Source organism: Enhydra lutris, unplaced genomic scaffold (assembly GCF_002288905.1).
Source record: "Enhydra lutris kenyoni isolate GAN:26980312 unplaced genomic scaffold, ASM228890v2 scaffoldscaffold6, whole genome shotgun sequence".
NCBI classification, from domain to species: Eukaryota; Metazoa; Chordata; class Mammalia; order Carnivora; family Mustelidae; genus Enhydra; species Enhydra lutris.
This window is the reverse complement of record NW_019154090.1, coordinates 13546775-13563862: the sequence shown is the minus strand read 5'-3', so window position 1 is coordinate 13563862 and position 17088 is coordinate 13546775. Positions and strand designations below refer to the sequence as shown.

General features: G+C 48.1%; 1 protein-coding gene across 2 annotated transcripts in view; it reads left to right on the top strand.

Moving 5' to 3' along the window:
* The window catches only part of LOC111141593 (EYA transcriptional coactivator and phosphatase 2), a 188151-nt gene that overhangs the window by 12341 nt on the left and 158722 nt on the right, over positions 1–17088 (top strand). For both annotated transcript variants that reach the window (XM_022494259.1, XM_022494258.1), the window contains exons 2-4: positions 2830–2875; positions 6143–6285; positions 12464–12580. In XM_022494259.1, the coding sequence (XP_022349967.1) occupies positions 2830–2875; positions 6143–6285; positions 12464–12580 (306 nt within the window). The remainder of the gene's footprint in view (positions 1–2829; positions 2876–6142; positions 6286–12463; positions 12581–17088) is intronic.

The window sequence follows — 17088 nt, the reverse complement described above, 5'->3', positions numbered from 1 at the left end:
AAAGGCAGAAGGGAAGGGTGCAGGTTGGGAAGGAGGAAGGGGGTCGTTCCATATATAATGTACTCATTTTCTAGGTTTCCCTGCCCAGGTCTCTTGGGATGAAAATTTCTATACAATACCCACCCACAAAAGATAAAAGCCTGTGTTCAAAAGTCCCACCACCTGTAGAAGGCACATCTGTCACCGAATACCCGTCTCTCACTCGCACAGTCATCTGGGGGTGTGCTGGGGCGGGAAGGGGAGAGGATTGTAGGTTTGCACAGCAGGAGAGGGAGACCTGCCCACGTGGGGAAGCCAGGTTGCTCAGCAATTCAGAGCAGGGGAAGCTGGAGTTGAGGCAAACATGCAAATCACAGTGCGGAGGCTGGGGCAGAAAGATGCTTCGAATTTACAGAACGCCAAGTTCATCTGAGCCCATAGGAATGTTTCCATAAGATGCGATTTTTATGAATATTTACATATTTATTTAAGAAAACATATTCAAAATGTTTAATTCAGTAACTTATGCATTACCAAATGCATTGAGATCATGGGCTTTTACCAATAATGACACTGTGGCTGCTTCCGAATGAGGCAGATCATTCTCTAGTCCTGGGGGAGGGTGAGGACGGGTGCTGGAGGTCCTGCCTGGGGCAGCGCACCCCAACTAGGGACCGTAGCATTGAGGGAGCACCTACAGCACTTTCCTTGACATTAGACCACGGCTGTTCTCAACACATAGTAAGAAATGTATTTTTTAAGATTTTATTTATTTATTTGACAGAGATCACAAGTAGAGAGGCAGGCAGAGAGAGGAGGAAGCAGGCTCCCTGTCGAGCAGAAAGCCTGATGCGGGGCTCGATCCCAGGGCCCTGAGATCATGACCCAAGCCGAAGGCAGAAGCTTTAACCCGCTGAGCCACCCAGGTGCCCCAAGAAATGTATTTTTGCACGCCACTCAGCACACGCACATGCCAGTGCCCCCCCCCCCCCCACACACACACCCCACAGCACATTCTCATGTCTATAATGGAACAAAAGTCTCACCCGAACCCTTCTTACTCTGGGCAATACATGCTGCTGTTGTCTATTTTAGATTTTATTGTTTGGCTCTAGCTGTTAGTCCCTGAATGGGCTTCAGGACTCCTGCCCTTGACCCTGGGGGTCTGGGACCCCAACAGAATTTGACTCAGCCAGGGCGGCAGTTCAGGGAATGGACTTGGGACTCACATGGCCCTGGGATTCAAGTCCCAGTTCCAGTGCCGTCAGGCTATGTGGCCTGAGCAGGGTCCTTAGTCTTCCCCTGTTTCTTCATCTGTACAGTGGGGACAGTGACATCACCTACCTTGTAGCATTGATGCGGGGAATGAGTGAGGTCACGCATATGAGCAGTTAGCGCAGGGCCTGGCACAAAGCGAGCTCCTACGTGGACACTGGTCGCTGTCCTTAGGATGAGAGCCAGCGTGGGCTACAGCGCCCTGGGGCCAGACCACCTGAGTTCAGATCACAGATCCACCCCTTCTGACCTCCATGGCCTTGGGTGAGTTAGTTAAACTCTCTGTGTTCTTCATCTGTAACATGGAGGTATGTGATTATGAGGATTAACAATAACTAATCCAGGTAACAGACTTAGAGTTTGGCACATAATAGACACTGAGTAAATGACAGACGTCGTCATCATCTCCGCATTTAAGCCACACGCATCCTCATGGGATCAGCTTTTCCCCATTTCACAGGAGGGAACACTAAGGTCCAGAGACTCGAGGCAAGCTGCCTGAAGTCTCATTGCTGCTGAGTCATAGAGTTGGAATTGCAAGTTGCTGTTCTGAGCCTCCAGCTCTGGGGCTAGAGAGGCTTAGAGCTCTGGAGACCTTGGAGCATTTCTCAAGAAGCACAGGGACACCCCAGCCATGTACCCCAGGACATAGGCACTGCCCTGCACACAAGGGAACATGAATCAGCAGGCTGATACAATCAGAAGATGTGTTCTCTGGTATTTGCCAGGGCTTCCCTGTGAGGACATTGAGTCACGCTATTAAAGATGACAGAGTGCAGTCCCCAGTGGACTGTCCATGTGTAAAATTAGCCTCGTAAAAATCTCCCTCCAGCTTAATTCCACCACCTGTTCATCCCCTCTTGCATTATTGTCTCCCACTGACAGTTGCATGCATGGTGACTAGGGATACACTTGAATGAGGAGCCCAGGCCCTTTCTGTCTTCCTGCTCCACACCCTAGCTGGAGCCTAGGAGATGAGCCAAGATGTGCCTTCCCCTAAGTGCTGGGGCCAGCCCCACCTGAACCCCATGGACCGAAACTAGGGTGGGAGAAGAAGAACATCAAGGTGATGTCATCAGAAGAAGGGAAATGGATGTCGGCTAATCAAAACCAGCTGGTGTCTGCTATTCTCAGTTTCTTGGGTTGCCTTTGAGGCAGGGAAGGGAGCAGCTCTCTCCCGAGAAGTGGAAATGGCACCAGACTGGGTGTCAGGAAACCTGGGTCAGATCCCAGCTGTGCTGCTCTCTAATTATGTGACCTTGCTCGAGCATGCTCTTTCTGTCCCTTTGGCCTCAGTGTCCCCGTCCACGCAAGACGTAAGGGAGAGTGTTCTCCTCTGATGTTTCAAGATGCCCTAGACCCTTCACATGTGGTCCTTCCATTAGGGCCTGGAGACAGTCACCCAGAAAGGGTTTTCAAGAAGGAGAGTGCTCAAATGTGCCTTGGATGAGCTTTTGTGGTTGAGAAAGTCCCTGGTCTGAGTTTCTTCCCACTCAGGTCAGCGTCTAAAGTCACAGCTTCTGTGGGTCGTCACTCTGACAGCTAAAGCCCTTCCAATTTTTCTTTTCCCTCCAGGCATCACCACATCAGCCTCCCCGAGTGTGTCTCAGCTCTTCACAAGGTGAGCGCCCTGGCCCAGCTCCTCTTCCTCCCTCGCTCTCTCCACCTTGCTGGGCAAAGGCTCTGGGGCCAGAGTCCCCAGAGGGGAATCCCAGCAACAGCACTTCCCAGCCGAGCCACCTTGAGCACGTGACTCCACGGGCCTCAGTCTCCCCATCCTTAAAAGGGGGACCATCACGATGTCTGCCCCATGAAACGGGCTAGAACATGTCAGAAGGACTTAGAATGAAGCCTGGAGCAGAGTGTTGAGTGTTGGGTTTTCTCCCTTCTTCTCTTTGTTCTTTTTGTTCATCTTTCCTTCTCTTCCCCTCCCCTTCCCTTCCTTTCCTGGGCAGACTCCTTCTCAGTTCTTTCCACCCTCTTTGTCCCCACCTCCCTCCCTCTATTCCTTCCTCCTTCCTTTCCCCTCCCTTCTTCACTCGTCTCCCCCTTCCCTCCCTGTCCTGCTCTCCTTGCCCCCCCCTCACCTAACCCCCTCTCCTCCTCCCTCTTTCATCCTCTCTTCCGGCCCCAACACCCACCCCGCACTCCTTCGGGCCACATTCTGCAGGGGATGCCAGTCCCAGAGATGGGTGAGGTGGGGCCCCTGCCCTCAGGGAGTTGCCCATCCAAGGGAGGAGGCAGGCCGGTAAAGCAGAGACCCCTCCCACGGGCAGGCAGCATCAGTGCTCCACCAGCGGCGCCATGTGCACAGGGCAGAGCTGGCTCCCTGATGGCCACGGCTCCCTGAGAGGCCTCGGGGAGCTGCCAGCCTGCAGCCCGCAGCGTGGGAAGCCTGCAGTGCTCCTGGCCAGGTGGCCAAGGTGCCCTTGGTCTAGAGGGTCAGCTCCTCCCGATGTGGATGTGCACCTCTCTTGACAACACCGGAAAAGCTGCTTAAAAGGAGCACCTTCCTCAGCCTCCCTTTCCCTGCGGGTGTTTTGAAGGTGCTTAGCAGCAATGGAGGTCTGTCAGATGTACCTAAACTTTTCTTCAAGGCCTCGGGGTTCTGCTCCTCTTTCTCTAGGTTTTCACTATAGCCTCACCCAGTTTAATCTGCGAGGGGGAAACGGCTTCTGATGGGAAGCCAGAGTCGATGGCTGGGAGTTGCCACCTTCTAGTTCCAAGGACAGGTGTAAATTGGGAGCAGGGTCAGATAAGGTTCTGTGCTCAACACTAAGTCCCGACCCTTGGGACGCATCCTGGGGCACTGCACCAAGTGGGAACACTGGCGGATAAAACCTCCAGGACTGGGTCTGGGATCTCTGAGTTAAAGTCACGCACTTTGGAACAAGTTCCCCCCCACTATCTATCACAGTAGTAGTCCGAAAGAAAGAAGGGCAGGAGAACATCTTTTTGTAATTCTGTATAGTTTTGTACCCATCTCAGATCTGCCATGAGGCTTCTTATGGAGGAGGAAGTCCGGAAATGAACAGATTTTACCCAAAGAGATGTAACCAGAATGGAAGCAGGTGCAGAGATGGGGATCTCGCTACCATCTACTGGCAGAGCAGCTAGATACGGGATGTCGGGTGCAGACGGCCCTTGCGTCCAGGTGTGGGAGCTCACGGGAGAGAGTGGCCCCATGGAGTGGTGAAGGGCATGTCCTCTGCATCAGCGTGCACACTTAGTACGGCCCTTAGTCTCTCTCAGCCTCAGTTTCCTTATCTGTAAAATGGGATTAGGAACAGTAACTACCTCCAGGGGTTGTCATGAGGCTTAAATGAGCCAGTACACAGCAAGGAATTAGGACAGTGCCTGGCACATAATAGGTACAACAATTTTTAGCTGTTTTTTAACACTAAAGGAGGCGGACCCTGGAGGGGATGTTGCAAATGAATGTGATAGAGAAATGGCCACTGCTCAGATCAATTGATAATGTCACGCAGGAGTGCAAACCTAGGCTTGCTGAAGCCTCTGCTTTGTGGGGGGGTGTGTGGGAGAGAGAGAGAGGGAGGAAGAGAGAAACCTCATGGTTTGAAAATAATAGTGATGAATTCAAATTTCAAGAAAATCAACTGCACTAGCCAAAGAATTGTATCCATGGATCCAAGGACCACCTCTGGCTCCTGGGCCACCATCTTGTCCCTTTCCTTCTAGAACAACCCACCTTGACTTGACATTGCTGCCTGTAGGGCTGGGTCAGTCTCAGTCCTGTCAATGAGAAGCAGCACAGTTACAAGTGGGGACACTGGAATCAGAGCCCAAGTTTAAATTCTAGATTCTCCCACTTTCTAGCTGTGACTTCAGGTCTCTCAGCTTTGGTTTCCTCTTCTCGAAAATGGGAGTTACAGGAGCCCCCACCCAAGGGAGTTGATGTGAGCGTCCAGTGAGCTACACTGCATGTGTAAGGCCTATGGGACACAATTCGAGCCTGTGGTGAAAACACAGTGATTGGAAGTGCTCATTACATTACAGATATCTTAGGAAGTGGCCCTTTAAATCCTAGGCCTTCATGGAACCTGTCATTCACCAGGGAGAGCAGAATCCAATTGTGTTCTTGGGTTGCATGTAACAGAATATAGGCTCCAGCTGATGTCCGCCCAAAAGGACTTTCTTGGAAAATCTGGCGTAGCTTGCAGTGTCAGTGAGAGCACAATAATCAGACCTTGAGAAAGACCAAGAAAAGGATAGCTTCTGGGATCAAGCAACAGGAAGGAACGAAGACAGGGTCTTCAGAGTGTAGCTGCTGGAATGAACCAATCAGCCCAAGATTTAAATTCCCAGGACAGAACGTGATTGGATGCTCTTCCATCATGAGCCCACCCCTTGGCTAAGAGCAGGGCATCAGCTGGGAATGTGTCTAAGTTAGGGTAGGTAAGATAGGACAGAGAGGCTGCGGTCATCAGTGGTGTAGACACAGTGACATCACACAACAAAGGCTTGTTTGTGGTTCACCAAAAGTTCAGTGGACCGGAAGAAACTCCCCAGGGCAGCTGTCCTCTAGATGCTGATGCAGGATCTGGGAGATAATCCATACTAGAGCTCTGTCCCCTCAGTCTTGACAGTTGCTGCCAAAAGAGGGGAGAGGACAGCAGGGGATGGTCTCATTAGCCAGAACTGGGAGAGGCTTCTACATTCTATGGGAAGGAGTCCAGTCCCATGGTGAACCTGACTCAAGGCAGACAAGAAATAAAATCTTCCTGGTGCCCAGGAAGAGGAAAATGGAATGGGATCTGATGAACATGTAAGTTATCTCTGCCCCTGAAAGGGTCAATACTCAAAGGAAAATAGGGGGAAGGGATGCTGGGCTAGGATTGGAGATTTAATCTTGTCTCTTTCCCTGCAGACCTTGCCCACACGTCCTGCCCAGCCAGCCCGCCACGGCCATGGCAGCCTACGGCCAGACACAGTACAGTGCGGGGATCCAGCAGGCTGCCCCCTACACCACCTATCCACCCCCAGCACAAGCCTATGGAATCCCTTCTTACAGTGAGTACCCGACCAAGCCCTGGCTTTCCCGCTGTGGTCCCCGATATTATGGTCTTTCTTTTGTCCTGTTGCCTCAGTTAAATGCAAAATGGCAAATGCAGCCAGGCTAGGTTTGGATTGGAAATAGAGGGAAAGGACAGACACATTTAAATGTGGTCCTAGTTCAACAAACTATATCAAGGCCTCTTTTGATTGCAAGGCTTAGAAACTCAACACTAGCTGGCTTAGGGAAAATAGAAATTTAATTCCCAGTAGTCCCACCAGAATCCCTAGGGGCCCTCATTGGCCAGTTGGGTCACATGACAATGCTTCAGTCTGGGCAAGGAAGTGAAAGTACGAGAAATAAGGAGGCTGAAGTCTGTGGATTGTATCTGAGGGAGAGATGGTTCTCTCAAAGGAAAGTCAGTGGATGCCAGGAAGACTCCAGTCTGAAGGCAGGAAAAGACCCATGTCCCAGCTCAAGCGCTCTGGCAGAAGGAGTCCCCTCTTACTCAGCCTTTTGTTCTATTCAGGTCTTCAACTGATGAGATGAGGCCCACCCACCTTAGGGAGGGCAGTCAGCTTTATTTAGTCTACAGATGCAAATGTTAATCTCCTTCAGAGAACTCTCACACAGATACACCCAGAATAATGTTTGACCAAATGTCTGAGCACCTTGGGGCCCAGTGAGGGTGACCCATCCAATTAACTATCACACAGGTTCTGGCTGTTACTCATGCTAGTCCTTCCTGTCATAACTGATGTATCAACCAAAAGCTCTTTTGGTAGCAAATGAGAAAAACCCAGTGTGAATTAGCATAGGGAAATAAGGGTGTTTATTGCAGACATAACTGAACAATCTAAGGTACTAGCTTTAGGCAGCGCTAAATTCAGATACTCAAGTGATAATATGAGGCATGCTTTGGAAGGTTAGCATCAGTCTCAGGCCTTTCCACTGAGGTGCCAAAGACAGCCTCAACAGTGCCAAGTTGTAACTTCCCCCCGCAAAGAACGCTCCTCTCATCTGGGACTTCCTGCACCATCCCAAGGATTCCTCTGACTGGGCTCCCACAGCCATCACTGACCCAGACACTGGGGCAGAGAAGATAGAATGCTCTGGATGGCCACATTGGGCCACGTATCCACCTATGGAACCGGGAGTCAGGGCAAGCTCACCCAAGAAAGAGAACCGATCTGAATGTGAGGAAGGGGGATTAGGTAGAAACCACAGATGTCTAGTAGACAGAATGTAGGTTGGTTGGCAGGACACCTAGCTTCCAGGACCACCTGCCTCTGATCTCCCCAGTCCTCAGTGTCCTCAACTGTCAACATTAATATCTCAGGTCACCTTCTAAACCAGATAGTATGGCTTGAGTGCAGAGACCCAGTCTTGTATTTTTTTCCCCACCCTCTTCTCCCTCTCTACCTCTGCTCTCCGTGTGTTCTTTTATTCATTCCTTCATGATGCTGGGTCATGTGCCAGCCAGTAGAGATCAACAAAGCAGAGCTGGGCCCTCCCTGGAGCTTATAGTCTGGAACAGAGGCTGAAAAATGAAAGCCAATGGGTAATGTGGGTAGCTCTCTTAACCTATAAAATACACTTGACATTTTAAAAACTAATTGCCAATTTTTAAATGTGAAATGCTAACATAAAAAATTATATTTCTAATGTCTTTAAAAAGAAAGACGATCCGGCAGCACTGACCTGGCAGTTTTTGTGTTGGGAATAGGTGCCTCTGAGTAGGGCTGAGCCCATTAGCCTAAATTTGTCATGCTCCCCACCCAGCCCACATGACTCATTTGAATTATCTGCCAGTCCTCTGAAGACATTTGAGTTTGCAACCCCCCAGCCTAAAGGGAGAAAAAAAAATTAAAGATTTAAAAATCTCTCTGTGTTTCAAACTATGATTGTGTGACAGAAGGAAGAGAAGTAGGTCATGAGAAAGAACAGAAGAAGGAAGACTTCATCTCGGATCCAACATCAGGGAGGGCTTTTAGATGAGGAGCTGATTCAGCTAAGAACTGAGACTGCATCCAGGCAGAGGGACCGCCCGTGGGAAGGCCCCTGAGATGGGGAGGAATTTGGCAAGTCCAAGAAGCCCAGTAGCGAAAGCACAGTGGGAGATGAGGTAGAAGAGGTGGGCAGAGCCCTGGAGGCCTGGGGAAGATTTGGGATTTTTATTCCAAGTGAAACGGGAACTCACGGATGGGTTTATAAGGAGAAGGCTATATTCTACAATCTGGGTTTTTTCAAGATCGCTTTGGCCACTGTAGGGAGCCTAGATCGGAGGGAAGGAAAAGGGAAGCAGGCAGGCTAGTGGAGACTGTGGAAGCGGATGGACAAGGTAATGGTGGAGGCCTGGGGCAAGGCAGACACAGGAGCAATTCTATACTCGGGAGTGATGTGTTCTGGGGGAGCAACAGGCCAGGCGTTGGTAACAGTCACCAGCAGGGAGCTGCTGCCACCCTGAGGCCCTCAGTGCTCTGTGTCCTTACCAGAGAGGGCACGTAAATCACCCAGAGTCGTCCAGCTGGTTGGTGGCATTAAACCCAAGCAGCCTGGCCCTGGAGTCCAAACTCTTAACCACTGAGCTCTGCTGCCCGAGCCACTGCCTGTTAATGCTGGGGGATTACCTATGGCATTACCAGTGACAGACCTCTGCCAACAGGTGTGGGCAGTGTTTCCAATATTCTGTCCCTCCTGTGCTGGAAGACTTGTGATAAAATCACACAAGTTACCCCACCTGGCTGAGAGCCAGGGAAAATGAAGCTGTATTATTTTTCGTTGTTAAGGGGAAAAGTAGCCCTATTCCCAGAAAAAGCGTGGCAGGTGGTAAGCGCACGTGTCCTGGCCTCACACGCCACCTCTGCCACTTGCTGGTCCTAACACACTGGGCAAGCCACCTCTGTCTCCTCATTCATGCAGTGGGAGGGATACCAAGTCTGGCCTCCTCACGGTTTTCGTGAAGATTAAATTAGATTATCTATATCAAAGGTCAGCTGCCATTTTCTGCAAAGGTCCTGAGGGTTACTTCTGGCTTTGGGGACTGTAGGGCTATTCGGCCCTACTACCGTAGTGTGAAAGCAGTCAGGCAATATGTAAACAAATGGGTGTGTCTGTGTTCCAATAAAACTTTATTTACACAAATAGGAAGTGAGTCAGATTTGGTCAGCAGACCCTAATCTGTCAGCCCTTGATCTACATGAAGGGCTTAGCTCACAGGGCCCGCCCAGGGGAAATGCTAAGTCAGTGCTGTAGGGCCCAAGCTGCCACACACACCTGGAACGTTCAAGTCACTGAATAATGACGGGAAGATGAAAAGCCGTTTTCCTTCACGTGCACCTGTGCCTGAGCAAGCAGTGTTTGCTCATTGTCTGGACAAACCTTGTTGAATCTTGTTAGGAAACTTTTCTCATTGCTGCTTGGCAAATAGCATTATTTACTTTTGTTGAAAAAGCGTCAAGGAAAAAACACATTTGAGCAAACTAGAGGGAAGGAGGTGAGGGGTATTCAATATGGTTTTCCTCAGTTTATTATGCAACATTTAAGACATCTGTAAAAGCATAAAGAGTAATAGCACAAACGCCCATGAGCTGACCATCCAACTTAAGAAGTAAAAAACAAAAGGTTTATTTGTTTTACTACTCAGAGATACCCACACTCCTGGATTTGATATTTATCATTCGTCTGCATTTCTTTACGTAAAACAGAGGTCAGCAAAATTTTTCTGTGAAGAGCCTGACAGTAAATATTTTTAGTTCTGCAGGTCATACACAGTCTATCACAACCACTCAACTGTTCCACTGTACTGCAGAAGCAGCCATAGTACACAAACGAATATATGTGTCTGTTTCAGTAAAACTTTATTTACAAAAACAGGTAGCAGGTCACATTTAGCATGGGCTTATGTGGAGTATTATTTTGCATGTTTTACAACTTCATATACATTGTTTCCTCTGGTATCCATTCTTTTTTTGAAAGAGAGAGTGCAAGCCAGCCGGGGGTGAGGGGTAGGAAGGGCAGAGGGAGAGAGAGAGAGAGAATGTTTGGGATACTCAACCCAGCACAGAGCCTGACATGGGGCTCAGTCTCACAACCCTGAGATCATGGCCTGAGCTGAAATCAAGAGTCAGACGCTCAACCGACTGAGCCACCCAGGCGTCCCTAGTATCCTTTCTTCCGATACTTGCTTTTTCCACCCAACCTATGTTTGTGAAATTTATCCCTGTTCATGCATGCTGCTGTAGTTAATTTTCATTGCTGTATAATAGTCCATTATTTAACTATACCACAACTCATTTATCTATTACACCCAAAACTTCATCACTTAAAACAACACCCTGCTATATTATTTCTGGTGCTTCTTTGGGTTGACTGGGTAGGCTTTCCGCAGGTCTCCCCTGGTCTCCCTCATGCAGCTGTATTTGACTGGCAGGTTAGCTGGCATGGCTGGGCCTCTTAACCTGGGCTTTCATCCTATGCTTGTTCACCGTATGCTGGTCTCAGGTTTCCAGAAGAGCAGAGGTAGAAATTTCAAAGCCGCTTGATACCTAGTCTCCAAAACTCCCATCACTCGGCCACTGCTACCAAACAAAACAAGTCATAAGGCCAGGGGAGATTCTAGGAGTGTGAACATAGACTCTACCTGTTGACAAGAGAAGCTGCAAAATATTTTGATTGTGTTTTTCAATCTACCCGAGTACATCTGAATTTCTTAACAAGGAAGCAGGAGTCTGCCCAGACAGGAAGTGAATCTTCTGGAATTGGATGGTGGGTGACATTGGAAACTCAGGAACCAAACTCAAGAACTCAGTACTCTGAGCATACAATAGACTTCCCCATGTCTGTCTCACAGAATCTTTTGACATCTTCCTATGTTGCTCAAGAGAGAACAGTGGGCCAGTCTCAGTGCTGTCTCTAAAACGCAAGGGTGGGCTTTTCTTCCAGAAAAGTTTCTGGGGGTAGAAAGCAGGGACTTTCCTCCTTCTTTCCTTTGCTCCCCCATGACTTAGAAGCGTTGTCTTTGTTCACAAGACTGAATGGGGGAAAAGGAAGGAACCGTAGTTACCAAACTGGCCCCAGAACTAGAAACGTCCTTTAAAGAGGTATAAACAGTATTAAGACACTATTTAGGGGCACCTGGGTGGCTCAGTGGGTTAAAGCCTCTGCCTTCAGCTCGGGTCGTGATCCCAGGGTCCTGGGATCGAGCCCCACATCAGGCTCTCTGCTCGGCAGGGAGCCTGCCTCCCCCGCTTCTCTGCCTGCCTCTCTGCCTACTTGTGATCTCTATCTCTCAAATAAATAAATAAAATCTTTTTTTAAAAAGACACTATTTAACACCTGTAAGATAAAGAGTTTATTACATTTTCAATAAAGATATAATGTATGGGCTACTGATGATAGATCAGGCCCCCTCTCTCAGTACAGTCCCTTTTCTAGCCTGTTGCTCATAGAATGAGTGCTGTGCTTTGGGGAAACATGTCTGACTTTGGTTGGGGAGGGGGCACATTTTTAACTGTGGCCTTTGGAGGAGTAGGTTCCCCACTCAGTAAGAGTGGAAAGTGTGTTAAGTGGCAGCATCTTTACAGAGGAAGGATCATTCATTTGACACATTCCTTCAAATCCTGCTGGATATTAACCATACGTGGTGCTACTCTGTAAGTACGAGGTTGAAAACTCCTTACCCTTAGAGCCAGGCAGGAAGAGTGAAGATGACTCTATGTGCAAAATGCGAGCCCCTCTTGACCTGCCTTTCCCTTCCTTACTTTTGACAATGTCCTAGGATGTTAAAAAAAAAAAAAAAAAAAAGTACAACTGCAACAAAAAAATAACACCTTAAAACCAGCATTAATGTCTCAGAGACAATGCAGTATTTGTGGTGCCCTGGGAATCTACCCAGATGGTCTGCTGTCCCATGGGAATGGAGGCACGGTATAGCTAGACCATCTTATTGCTCAGCTGAAGCCGTAAGTCCAAATTTTTTGATGAAATCTCCTGATTTTTAAACAAAAAGAACTCATTTCAGATTTTCCTTAAAACATACGCAGGCTAACTTTGCCTGACAAGCTACTAGTTTGCAGCTCCTGGTTTAGAAGCTGATAAAATTGTGTTCTGGTCTTGACTCAGTAGCTCTTCTGTAGGTGACAAGGAATCATCCTAATCATGTGTTCCTGGTGCTTCTTTTTCCTCCTTCTAAAGGCATCAAGACAGAAGACAGCTTGAACCATTCCCCCAGCCAGAGTGGATTCCTCAGCTACGGCTCCAGCTTCAGCACCCCACCCACTGGACAGAGCCCGTACACCTACCAGATGCACGGTCAGTGTGGCGCTGCGTTCCGTTCCTGTCCACCCCTAAGGCACTGCCTAAGTTAGGTGGCCAGTCATTCATTCATTTACTGGCCAGATTTCTTGAGCACCTACTATGTGCCAGAGTCTATCTCAAGGAGAGCGGTGGACAGAACAGAATAGATATGACACCTGCCCTCATGGCAATTACATAGCAGGAGAGAGAGATTGCCAATGAGCAAGGCAACAAATAAACAGCTAATTTTGGAAGAGGTTGAGTGCCATGAAGCAAATATGGTATTTGGGTAGAGAGTGATGGGACATTGAAGGGTCAAGAATGGTGGGATATGTAATTGTGGAGGGAGTCATCAGGGAAGACTCTGAAGAGATGACATTGGACAGAGACCCAAAGGGTAAGGCAGAGCCAGCGCTGGGCGGACCTGGAGGAAGAGCATTCCCGGCAGAGGGAACACCCCGTGCAAAAGCTGTATGCAGGGAAAGGTCTGATATGTTTGCAGCACAGAACAGAAACTAGCAAGGCTGGAGCAGGGTCAGGGGATGTGGAAAGGAGATAGTCTTAGAGAGAGAACAGAGCCAAATCATGCAGGGTCCTGAGGGCTATGGATAGGAGCTAGATTTGATTTGAGTGTGATAGAAAAGGCAAGTCCATCGTAGGCTCAGAGAAATGCCAGGTGGTGGGAGTCAGGGGCAGGAAGGTAAAGAAGCCATAATTCCAGGCAGGAGGTTCAGTGCTCTCCGTCACTGTAGGGTGACCTTAGGGAAGAAAACTCCAGTGCGTAGTTACTCCCCCCCCATATCCCCTAACCAGCTGGCTTGCTGAATTCTTCTGTCCCCACCTCTGCTTGTTGACCAGCCTAGGCCCCCTTCTCCTCTTAGAGCCCCCTGGGAGCACGTTGGGGCTGACGCATGGAGTAGAGGGCTGGTGGCAGTAATTTGGGGATCCTCCTCCTGGCATTTTTTTTTTCCTTTCATGAAAGCTGGTAAAAATGACCATCCAGGATCTGAAAAGTAATATGCAAGAAAGAAAGCATGATAACAAGGCTATGGCTGAATGAATGATAGTACTTTTCTTTAAAAAACAAAAACAAAAACAAAAACAAAAACAAAACTATTCACAAGTCTTGTCACTTCATCTTTTTAAATTTTTTAAGGAAGTAAGGAGACAGTAAAGATGGATATCAAGGGCAGCCTTTCAGGGAAAAACACTGCAGAGGAACAACAAATGGTCTTAGGAGTTTGTGTAGAGAAAGGGGCTGGTGAGAATCGATGAGAATTGATGCCCAGCCCTGGCAATAGCTTCCTCGTAAAGGCCTGTATCAGAGTTTGTTGGCGACACCATCTGCTAACATTGACCCTGCACTTACCCCGTGGCACATGGCGTTGTGTGGATGATCCTACACAGTCTTCGTGGCAAAGTGTTGGTGCTGGTGTAGATTTTACTGCATAGGCAATGCAAGCGACCATGTCGAGCCTCTCAGGGGTCTGATGGAATCCCGTCCCCCAGCCTCACCCAAAAAGCCCATACACACTCTTCTCTGCTTCCGCTGTCACCTCTGGCTCCCCACGGCGACCTCTCTGAGTCCCACTGAAGGGTACAAATGCTGGGACCCATCTTCAAGTGGAAAGTGAATTATGGCATCAATCCTAATAATAAAGGCTTGTGAAGACACTGAACTTGAACTTGGCATTTGGATCACCCTCAGGCCAGTTTTTTCTAGCTCTGCAAATAGAGATAGAACTTACTGCCTTAGGACTTCTAAGGTTGTGGAGCAAATACAGTCCCCTACCCCATTTTGACATCTTCCCGCCCCCTCCCCAGCCCCAATGGCCTTGTAGGATAAGAAGTCTGTTCAGTTCTTTCACTGTATAATATTGAGTACAAGTTCTATGCCTGGCCCCTTCTAGGCCCCAAGAGACACACAGCCATCAACCATGACAATCCATCGTGGAGAGAGACAGACAATAATCAATCGACAAAGAAGCAGATAATTACAGATTTTGATAGAGTTGTGAAGGGCAAAGACAGGGCAGGGCAATGGGCAGTGATGAGGGGAGTGGTGGTTGATATCACCCGGGTTGTTAAGGAGACCTGAGTGACAAAAAGGAGCCAGCCACATGAGCAGCTGGAGGCTCTCCCAAAAGAGAACCATGCATCTGGGGGCAGGGAGTAGGGGGGATGAGACTGGAAAGCAAAGCAGGAACCGCCCCCCCAGACCAGGACATATAGAATATGATATTTCTTCTCCAGTCCTTACAGGAGCCCCATGTGGAGGGCACCATCACGTCTGTCTTATACATGATGAAAGCAAGGCTCAGAGTGGGGAAGAGACTTACCCAAGCTCACACAGCCAATAAATGTTCAGAGCTGGGATTCAGACTTAGGTTTCTAGAATTCCAGAGCCTATGCTGTTTCCTCCAAGTGCTATTGCCTAGACTCCTTCAGGACTCCACATAGCATCCTAAGCTGCGTATACACTGTACGCTATTCCCTTCAATCCTCCCGATAGCCCTATGACATAGGTTCTGTCATTATCCCCATCTTACAGATGGGGAAGCTGAGGCATAAATTGGCAAAGTAACGTGCCTCAGGTCACATGGCTGCGGCAGTGAAGACAGGCTGCTGCTCTCTAGAGCCCAGACACACAACCTCCACACCATCCTGCCCTTCCTCCTCCCGCAGAACCATCTAGAAGACGATCCTCTATGGATGAGCCCTGGCCTACACCCCACCTCCCTGCCTCAATCCCCGCCAGCCCTTCACAAATCGAAAAACATCTCCTGCTCTGTTCCCACTGGACCATGGGAATAATCCAGGTTGTTTTCTTATCGTCTTTGTGGCCCAGATGCCAGAAGGGCTGTGGCAGCAGCTGGATTCTGTCCCACTTAACTGCCTTCAGTCTAATGCTAATGGCCATAAACTGCTCGGGAGACAGCCCAGGCATTTTGCAAGCCTGACATATTCCTCCTTAGGTATTTTTTTTCAAACACAAACACACAGAACGCTCACACACCATGCCCATGTGCTTCCTATTAACTTTTTTTTCAAGTTGTTCCAGAGGAGAAATAAACTCTCAAACTACTCTGTGTGTTTCGGAATGGAAGACGTCAGCTGAGCTTAGTTTTTCAGACGAGGAAGGGAGTGAAGAAGGGACCTGAAAACACGAATAAAGTGAAACTGGTCCACGTTTAGAAGCTGGGATGAGTCTTTCTCCTCTCTAGGAATTAAAATCATAATTTCATAGAAGCAAAAACACCCAAGCAGGGACCACTGCCTCATTTTACAGATGAGTACATTGACTGGCACAGAGTGGCTTCTGTAAGGTCACAGAGCAAGCATTAGATAAACTGGGCTGCCTCCCCCTAGGTCTTCTACCTACTCTCATAAACTTCCAGAAACTTCTACGGGGTCCTCACCCCTTCAAGGCCCTGCTTTGAGATCTCTTTCTGTTTGGATAACACTGCCCCTCCACCAAATGTACAACAAACGTAAAAGAGAAAAGTTCACAGCACTCGTTCAGCCTTCGCTCAGTTGTTTATTTTCTTTTTTTAAGTTCACCCAAGGGTTTTTATAACTGAAATGTATTTCTTGTGGGTTTGAGTTTTTTGTTGTTTCTTTTTTGTTGTTCTTCTCCTGCTGAAACACTGCTATTCACAGAACTGGCCCCAACTACTAAAAAGAAAAGAAGAAATTATCTTGAGAGTGATTGTAAGAACTCGCTGGGGCCATGGAGGGGTTGAGAGCCAGACCTGGGCTGCAGTCAGGCCTCGCTGTGTCCCACACACTCCTTGAACTTGGGGGAGACACTTGACTTCCCCATGTCTGTTCCCTCGCCCATGAACTGGCATCCTAAGAAGAGAGATGACCTCATGGGCCTCTCAGAAGTTCTAATTGGAGTGATTCCTGGGCACATCAGAGGGTGTTCATAAAGGCTGGGTGCTCTCTTTATTATTACTGTTGTTTTGTTTTGTTTTGTTTTGTTTTTATAACATAGGTGTTAAAAGCAGTAACCCTGAAGTCAGGCTAAGTGAACTTCCCAGTTCTGCAGTGTACTGGCTTATGACATTGAACGCATTACTTCTCAGTATCTCAAGTTCTTCCCCTATAAAATAGGATACTGGTAGTGCTTACACATGGAGTGCAATGATAATTAAATGAGTTAATTAATGTATGTGAAGTATTTAGAGCAGTGCCTGGCATAAACTAAGGGCTCTACAAATGTTAATTGTGATTACAGTTGACCTTTAGGCAACACAGGCTTGAACTGCACTGGTCCACTTATATACATATTTTTTTCGATAAGTACAGTCCTATCAATGTATTTTCTGTTCCTCATGATTTTCTTAATAATATTTTCATTTCTTAGCTTACTTTATTATAAGAATATAGTATATAATACATATAACACACAAAATTTGTGTTAATTGACTATTTTGGTCATTGGTAAGGCAATGTAGACTATGAGTAGTTTTCTTTTTATCATTTTTCCCCCATCACGATAAGCATACTCTGTAGTAAAG